Source organism: Nannobrachium achirus (assembly GCF_963921795.1).
Source record: "Nannobrachium achirus genome assembly, chromosome: 19".
Classification (NCBI taxonomy): Eukaryota; Metazoa; Chordata; class Actinopteri; order Myctophiformes; family Myctophidae; genus Nannobrachium; species Nannobrachium achirus.
Window position 1 is genome coordinate 46,493,916 of NC_137826.1, and position 9,739 is coordinate 46,503,654.

Sequence of the window (9,739 nt, forward strand, 5' to 3'; positions counted from 1 at the left end):
ACAATGCTCCTACAGATTTTGCCCTAAAATCACACAAAGCGTCTTGAATAAAGTCATTGGTTTAAGAAAGCAGCTGCCTGTACTACTGTCACTGTACCTTTGCATAATCATATCTGTGCAAACAATCCACACAGAAAAAGGCCTGTTTTCATTCCAGCTGAAAAAGTCGGCTATAATCACTATACCTCTCTAAAATCGGTTATCGGTATCGGTCACAAAAATCCACATCGGTCGGTCTCTAATCCTGTTTTCCCTGCAGGTGTTAGGGTCCAGATGTAACTAGGGGTTGCGGGGTCATGCCGCTGGTAAAGAGGAACATCCAGCCTCGCCACCTGTGCCAGGGGGCAGTGCCTGATGGGATTGGCAACGAGCTGGAATGTGTCACCAACAACACTCTGTCAGCCATCATCCGCCAGCTCAGCAGTCTGAGTAAGAGAACCTTAATCACTTTATCTTTACAGCACTGCTTCTCAAAGTGGGTTCCGGGGACCCCCAGGGGTCCTTGGGGAGGTTCCAGGGGGTCCCCAGCAAAACATGTTAATACAGCTTCACAATCATAATAAAAAAAAGAAAAATGTATCCATGTTTTATAAGTTGGCTATGAAATAAATAGCAGATCTACTAGCTCACCTCATGCCGCTCTGTGATCTGATATTTTATTTTTATAATCTTGAAAGTATTGGAACATTTTGAATAATTTTGGGGTCCCTGGCACAAAACATTTTCAGTAGATCTAAAAAAATATTCAGTTAAAACAAGCAAAGTAGCCTAAGACTTGACTCGTGAATGACTTGCATGTACTGTACAGTATATATTAACCAAGTAATCTGATGACTACCAGTGGTATCGTAACACCGGTCATATAATACACTGCTCAAAAAAATAAAGGGAACACCCAAAAAACCTAACATAGACCTGCCAGTCCATGTGTTCTCTGGCAAATGTCAATCGGGCTGCACGGTGTTGGGCTGTGAGCACAGGCCCCACTTGTGGACGTCGGGCCCTCATACCACCATCATGGAGTCTGTTTCTCACAGTTTGAGCAGAAACATTCACATTAGTGGCCTGCTGAAGGTCGTTTTATAGGGCTCTGGCAGTGCTCCTCCTGTTCCTCCTTGCACAAAGGACCAGATAGCGGTCCTGCGGCTGGGTTGTTGTCCTCCTACGGCCCCCTCCACGTCTCCTGGTGTACTGGCCTGTCTCCTGGTATCGCCTCCATGCTCTGGACACTGTGCTGGGAGACACAGCAAACCTTCTTGCCACAGTGTGCATTGATGTGCCATCCTGGATGAGCAGCACTACCTGAGCAACTTCTGTGGGTTGCAGATACCGCCTCATGCTACCTCTAGTGGTCAGGGCACTGGAAAAATCCAAAACTAACCAAAAATCTGCCAGAAAGGATGAGGACAGGCAAATGGTCTGTGGCCACCACCTGCAAAACCATTCCTTTTTTAGGGGCTGTCTTGCAAATTGCCTCATTTTCACCTGTTGTCTTTTCCATTTGCACAACAGCAGATGAAACTGATTCATAATCAGTGTTGCTTCCTAACTGGCCAGGTTGATATCCCAAAAGTGTGATTGACTTGGAGTTACATTGCAATGATTATGCGTTCCCTTTATTTTGAGCAGTGTATATACCATATAATATGTAATCGATGGTAGAGCTGTACATTTAAACAGCTGACTGAGAAAGAGAGCTGAGAAACTAGATTCACCCCACATCTGTGCTACTCTGTGTGGTTTGAGTGTACATGTGTTTGCATTACTATGTCTGTGTTGTGTCTGTGTGTTTGTAGTGGGGTTTTGTGAAGTTAAAGGAGCTTAGGGCTTACTCTAAAGCTTAGTGTCACAGAAGGCAGAGAGTGTGTGTGTGTGTGTGTGTGTGTGTGTGTGTGTGTGTGTGTGTGTGTGTGTGTGTGTGTGTGTGTGTGTGTGTGTGTGTGTGTGTGTGTGTGTGTGTGATCCATAGAGCAGGGGTTCGCAACCTTTTTGACATGGAGTGCCATGTTTTTATTTTCTTGGTTGGTCATAGTGCCAACATTAAATGTAATTATGAAACCACATCAACATTTTATATCTCCAACAGATTTTGACCTCCATCATCCAGATTCCCTCCCAAGTCAGAGTTAAGAGTTTGAATGAATGTAGAATTATGTGCAAAGGTGTAATTTACATACAGATGTGAGGGGGACTTCATTTCTTTTTTACATTTTACATTTTAAAAGAAAGATCCTCTCTCAGTGTGCCAGTGATCGATCACCCTCCCTTGTGCCAATGTTGGCACCCGTGCCTAAGGTTGCCTAACCCCTGCCATGGAGAGACAAAGAATCTGACGATAACCTTTGTGTGGAATGCGTTAACGGCTCTGGTTTGTTCTTATATCGGTCTGTAAAAAGTGCCCTCCCCAGATCATGAATGCAGTTTTCACTATGGTGAAAGAAATGCAAACCTTTCCATGCCATACCTCAAGGCAGCATTTAAGAGAATTACCTCGTCCAAACTATCATGAACTTAAAGGACTATGGTGAAAGAAATGCAAACGCCCCCTTTCCATGCCACACCTGAAGGCAGCATTTAAGAGAATTACTATCATGAACCAAATGCATTTGGGTCCCCATCCGGAATCAATGGGGGTACATTTACTATAATCAAATTATTGTCTTAGGAATGCAACCAAAACCCAAAAATATTATTGAACTCAAGTCTCCATGGCATGAGTAATCAATAGAAAAAAAGTATTGTGGGGGGTGAACTACTCCTTTAAATGCAGCATCTTATGTTGAAAGAATTGCCCTCTCTGTGTAGAAATCCATGCCATTACGCCACATCTGCAGTATTCACTTGATTATACTTAGTTTAATGTGGAAGTACCAGAAATAGCCGACCTCAAAGCTCACAATGCGTTGTGAGCTTGGAGGTCTGCTATTTTCGATATTTCCACCAAAAGGCACTTTTAGAAATTTCAGCCCCTGCCTCTCTAACATTCTGTGCACGTCCCTGCAGGCAAGCACGCGGAGAACGTTTTCGGCGAGCTCTTCAACGAGGCCAACACCTTCTATGTGCGCGCCAACTCTCTCCAGGACCGCATCGACCGCCTGGCTCTCAAGGTCACCCAGCTGGACTCCAGCGTGGAAGAGGGTCAGTTGGGGGTCACAGGGCACAGCGTGGAGGGTGGGTTTTATCATGGAAAATGCGGGCATAAATTATATAAAGTGCACGGTACAGTATGACACAGCCACTTTACGGTACTTGACACGCAGCTACTTGAGATGTCATTACCTACAATCTGCATAATGAACCACGTCATCACCTTTAAGCAGTCATTCTTCGTTGCTACGTAGGCTACAATGAAACAGAAAGCCCCTATAAAACCTTTTCAAAAAAGGTCAGACCGGCAAAGACCTGGGGTGGTACAGGAGGGTAAAGTTCCTGCCCACCACCACCGACCGTGGAGACTATATTGAATCCTCCATGGTACGTCCGGCTTGGCATTGCCAGAGCAACCAGTGCGGTGAAAGAACGCATCCTCTCGCCTGGCTTCGGTCTCTGATAGGTTAGCATGGAGGGAAGCAATCAATCAGGCGAGAGGGCCAGAGCTTTCTGCACTGGTTGCACACGCTGCCTGTTCATTCAAGGCTGTCTCACTGCCAAAAGGCATATTGTGACCAAACATCAACATGTGACGCAAAGGGGCAAAAAAGTCACAGTTGACTCTTGGGGAAGATATGATTTACGATTATGGGCCTATCATGAGTCTGCTCAAAGCAGACTTCTCAGCGCTCGGCACGGTGATTCGCTCGGCGGTGCCTCCCGAGGCTCAAGATGTTGTCAGATGGTCAAAATCACTGAGAACTGGACTTCCACTTTGCAGCAATGCGGAAGACCCCGAAAAGTCAACATGTGCCAGCAATGTCTTCAAACGATATGGATATTTGCTCTTATTTTCTACTCTGCCGTTCATTCTCTCATGATGCCATATATCAGAATGACAGTGACGCTGCCATTGTAACCGACAGTGACAAGAGTATAATTGTACAGCTAAAACAGGTTATATAACTTGAGATAATGCTGATGCTTTTTAAGCCATTCCCATGCTTTCTGATGGGAGATGAGAACCTCTTTTAATTATGATTGTTTTGCAGTCTCTCTTCAGGACATAAACATGAGGAAGTCGTTTAAAGGCTCTACCGTCCAGAACCAGCAGGTGGTGTCCAAGAGCAGCAAACCCAACTCTGTGGCAGAGATGTACAACACCTGTGACAAGGCCCCGCCGCTCGGTGCCCTCACCGCTTACAGGTACACAGAAAGAGCATTTTACCCCCTTTTCTCCCAAAATTAATTCACTACTTCAATCGATTCTTCCCCCCACACATTTGTGTGTTGTCACTGCTGTTGTATCCTACTGACTCACCGTAGAGCCTTCGTCCTATACTCCTAGGCTTACCTCGCTCAAACACGGACCAATTGTGTTCAGAGGCTGTATAAATTAACTCCGAGGATGATACTGTGTAGGAAAATGTGGTTCTCAGGTAATAGGTGTGTGTTATGACAACGGTTTATATTGTGCATCTGAACTCAGGGAGGACCACATTGATGCCATGAAGTTCTACACGGACCCACAGTACTTCTTTGAGCTGTGGAAGGAGAGGATGCTACAGGACACGGAGGAGAAGAGGAGGGAGAGGAGACGTCTCAGGGTGAGTGAGAAAAGCCGACCTACAAGCTCACAAGTTGCGATGCGTTGAGCTTGTGAGTTCTTACAGACTGCTTTAAGACTAATATATATCTTGTTGCATGACATGCATTGCATTTATTGCTTGAAATTGTTATTTATGGCGATCTACACTGTCTTACAAAGTCCCAGATTGAAAACATGGTTTCCAGCAGAAAATACAATATAGGATCATTATGATAACGCAAGACGGAAGATGGAAAGAGGCAATGTGTGGAGAATGACGAAAAGAAGCGATGACAAGTTGAGGATAGGGCTGGGCACTGCCGCACTGGGCAGTACTTTTACGCTGTACAGTATATCAATATAATATCAATAGCATGACATTAGACAAGACATTGTCTGGGATTTCGCTGGTTTTAAGCACTTTGCAAAGATTTTCATAAATTGACAAATGTCATAAATTGTGAAATATAGCACAAAGCCAAGTAACACATTGTAAGCTTGTAGATCGGGTATTTTCAACATTTTTGAACATTTTTGAAAACATAATAAGTAAATTGATATTATTGTCACAAAACATTATCATCATTCGTCGTAATATCAATGCGGTATTTGATAAAATAATTGTGATATTTGATTTTGTTCAAATCACCCGACCTTAGTTGAGGAGTTTTATGACATTCCTTTACAAACGTTAAGCTTTAGTTGTTTCAACCTGCATGGATGTCTGATTCTATTCAACTCTGTTCTCTTCTATTTTATACTGTAAATGTTTTTTTTTGCATACAGTATATGACAGTGATCTCTCCCTGCCCTCAGCAGGAGCAGAAGCGCTGCGTTGACAGCACGCTGCAGCGCGAGGTGAAGAAGGTGAGGAAGGTGAGGAACCGCAGACAGGAGTGGAACATGATGGCGTTCGACAAGGAGCTGCGGCCCGACCACCGCCACCCACACACCCTGCGCAGGGGAGCGTCGTCAGAGGGCTCCCTCTCTCCAGACGGCAGGTTAGTGTGTAGCTTTTATAGTGTTTGTCATTTACAATACTGTTTCAAAAAGCTGTTGGTCGGGACCCATTTGTGGATCGCGGAACCATTATCTTATAGTTTTTTTAGTTTCCAAAATGTTGTCATTAATTATTATTTTAAAAGATTTCCAAAAATATTGGTTGAAAACCAATATTTTCCACAAATTTTCATGAATGAAACTTTAATGAATGTACTTGGTCACTTCTACACGCACCCTTTTATCGCTCGTGATGCGTGTCCCCCAGAGGGAAAATGTTTGCTGCCGATCCTTCCAGCTGCCATCCAGCCACGCTGAAATTCACGCTCACAAACCACAATACTCGGCATCAAACCCACACTACCCCGACCCGGCCACATAATCACAAGAAATTCCCTAAATTAGAAAATAGCAGATCTGCACCAACATGGCGCAAAGCGATGCATTGTGAGTTTGGGTAGTTTGGGTCCCGTGCAAACGACTCCCGGGCAAACAACTATTTTGGGTCTTGAGTTTGGGAACCACTGATTTACAACCACCAAACACACACACATACGTCCAAAACATTCAAATTCAAAAACATCAAAAGTAACAAATCGACAAGCTCAAAAGAGATTTTTGATGCTTTGGTGTGACGCTGTAGTACGATCAAGTTAGGCCGTTAATGTACGAAAAACACAGAAAGTTAAAACATGGTGGAGATCTGTCCGACAGCAACGATATACATAGTAACAACTAATATGACACAGATGCTTTCTCGGATTTAAAGGTACTGGTATGACAACGTAAAGTAAAGGCTTTCCAGGTCTAAATGAGCTAAACCAAACATCAAATCAGTCATCAAGTCATTGTACTGTTGGTTCTTCTCTAGACCCGACCTCCCAGACTTCCCCGTCCCTCCAGGGTACGTGTGTGGGAACAGCCCCCCGTCCCCTCTAACGGAGCATGAGTACCACATCATCGGGCCTACATACCGGGGAGGGACCCCTGTCAACCCCTCAACACCTCCACCCCCACCTCACAACGGTTCACTGCTTCCACCTGTCGATTACAAGTAGGTTTGGTTTTCAATCCCCACCATCAGGTATATAGTCAGATAAAGAACGAATTTGAGGTTCTCAATTATTATCTTCATCTTTTTTTAAGATTTCTTTTGGCCTCTTTGGCCTTTATTGATAGTATACACTGTATACTATCACTAAAGGCTGTATACTTGTCTATATACAGTATACTACAGTATAGACAGGAAATGGCGAGAGACGGGGAGTGAAAAAGGTAGTCGGAATCGTGACTCGAACCCGCGATTCACGTATGGCCTACTTGTGCGCAAGCAGAGCGCGCCATGAGGTGTGCTCTGCTGGCCTCATTGAATGCTCTTATATACCAAACTCCCCTGGCATCACCAGGAATTCTGGTCCCTCATTGGCTGTTAACGATGACGTTGCCATCATTAACAGCCGGGCTCAAACACACACAGCTAGATACCTACCTACATACAAACCTACATACGCAGCCGAACAAGTAACTACTCTATTACCAAGTTAATAATAGTATAATGTGAAACAAAACAACTGTGTTTATCTGATGTGTCTTTTCAAGCAGCCCGATGGAGTACACAGTGAGCTCTGGCCCCACCATCCCCTCTGCACAGACCGCGTTCGGCTCCCCCCAGCAGGGTGGGCTTCCCCCGGCCCCGCTGTACGTCAGCCAGGGGGGCTACCCCTCCTCCACCTCCTCGCTACCCCCCATACCTCCTCCCCCTGGACCCCCACCTCCTCCGGCCCCCTCCTCCGCTGCATCCTCCCACCCCCACCACCACCACCCCTCAGGACACGGCGAGGCCAACAGGACGGACGTGCAGCCGGTCAGAGACGCCAGGAGTGACCTGCTCTCTGCTATACGCATGGGTGAGTTATGGGCTGACAAGTCAACACTTTAGATCCAGTATGCGGCGGCGAGGCCCGGTCATTGTGGCTCGCATACGGGCCCAGTGTTCACTTGTTCCGCCACTGTAGGTGACCACTTACTTTTGTGACATGATGACACGTGACCTAACATATCTACAGCGTAATTGACTCCAGGGTACACAAACCCTGGATTTGGACAGAAATGTCACATTTGTGAGATCTTTGCACCTGTTAACTTTGCACTTGAGATGGCCCATCATTCCCAATAATGGAAGTGTGGGTAATTGCAACCTCCTCTCCCTCTTTCCTTCTCTTTTGTTGATCGTGCTCTCCCTCTCTCTCCCCTCCCTTGTTGTGTGTGTGTGTGTGTGTGTGTGTGTGTGTGTGTGTGTGTGTGTGTGTGTGTGTGTGTGTGTGTGTGTGTGTGTGTGTGTGTGTGTGTGTGCGCGCGCTTGACTGCGTGCCTCTCTCTTTCCCTCTCGCTCTGGTTTGATATCACACTAGCAACACCAATTTGCTCTGATCGGGCATATACAGTCCATACTGTGTATACAGTATGTGCATTGGCCATGCCTGCGCGGCCACCAGACATTGCTTGTACATATTAGATATGGTAGTGTAGTTGAGTGCCCTAACACATTGTGTTCAAACTCCTGTGCACTCACCAGGCATCCAGCTGAAGAAGGTCCAGGAGCAGCAGGAGCAGCAGAACAAGCGGGAGCCTGTTGGAAACGACGTGGCCACCATCCTGTCTCGCCGCATCGCCGTCGAGTACAGCGACTCCGAGGACGACTCCGAGCTGGACGACAACGAGTGGTCAGACTGACCAGCCTGACGGACACAAATAATACATCTTTGTTTTACCAAGAAATAAACCCCTGCACACTGAGCGAACCTTAAATAGAATGATAACAGTTGAATAAAAGATATATCGGTAATGACACTAAAAACACACCCAAATGGGGTTACAATGCCAAATTGTGGGGGCGCCCGCTGGCCTAGTGGTCAAGGTGCATACCACATATTAGGCTATGATGCCTGCTGGCGTCGCCGGTTCGATTCCCGATCCGGACGACCTTTGCCACATGTCATTCCCCATCTCTCTCCCCGTTTCCTGTCAGTCTACTATCCTATCGAGTAAAGGCATAAAAAGCCCAAAAACGAATCTTTAAAAAAAAACAATGCCAAATTGTGTGCTCGCACTACCACCCCAGCATCCACCTGGGGTCTCCGTTTCTATATGATTCCCTTCAAATCTATTTGGCAAATCATTTATTATAATATGTCACGCTCACACAGGGAATTAATGAAATTAGACAAAGCTGTGACGCCAAATATGCTATAATATTTATATGCTCAATATATATAGGCCTATTCAATCAAAGAGTTTGTCTGACTGAATTCTGAGTACAAAACTCTCTCACAGGTCCATTGGACCCCTGGTGGTCCCCAGAGACCACATTGAGAATTGAGTGTGTTCAGAGTGCTGCAATAGACAGTGATGATGTCCCACAACCTTTCAGTTTGGCCGGAGCCGCCACATTAACAGGACAGAACAGAGCAAATTTAAATAAATGCACGCTGGAAGATCCCTCTGGTTCACTTTCCAGGCTACATGTCAGTATACTTTTATATACATATGGATTTTAAGAATGTGTGATGTTTACATATACTGTAAGTTATTTGTAATGCTGTGAACTATTAGTAGGCTACATTTTACTCAAGCATTTGCATATCGTTGCTGTCGGGAAGAGACGTATTTTATCTCCATATTTTAACTTTTTGTTTGTTTTTTTTCCAATCCGTAATAAACGTCCTACCTGATCATACTACAGCGTTCCACTAAAAACTAAACTAAACAAAAAAAAAGCTACCATGATTTCAACTTGTAGATCTACAGTACAACTTTTGCTATTTTTGAAGGTTTTGGACATATGAGGTTTCCACCCAACAGAAATTGTATACCCAAAGATATAGGTCTATAGGCCTATACTGTATATGTTTAAAGCACACCAAGACCATTAAATGGCTTAAGCATGCGAGCAAACCCCTAAACATTCCAACAACATAATCCTCTCAAACAATGCTTATGACTCCTTCTGTGGTTAGTCTAGCAAGTAGCAACATGACCAAATATGAAGTAATAGCCTCTCAC

General features: G+C 45.0%; 1 protein-coding gene across 1 annotated transcript; it reads left to right on the plus strand.

Annotated features, from left to right (window-relative positions):
- Nucleotides 1–296: 296 nt before the first annotated feature.
- Nucleotides 297–8,410, plus strand: LOC308304868 (actin-binding protein WASF3-like; the record flags this gene model as incomplete). The annotated part of the gene is made up of 8 exons (XM_080749496.1): nucleotides 297–429; nucleotides 3,004–3,138; nucleotides 4,143–4,296; nucleotides 4,580–4,697; nucleotides 5,498–5,679; nucleotides 6,549–6,731; nucleotides 7,277–7,584; nucleotides 8,253–8,410. The coding sequence occupies 8 exons, from the start codon at nucleotides 297–299 to the stop codon at nucleotides 8,408–8,410; spliced, it is 1,371 nt and encodes a 456-aa protein (XP_080605622.1).
- Nucleotides 8,411–9,739: the final 1,329 nt, after the last annotated feature.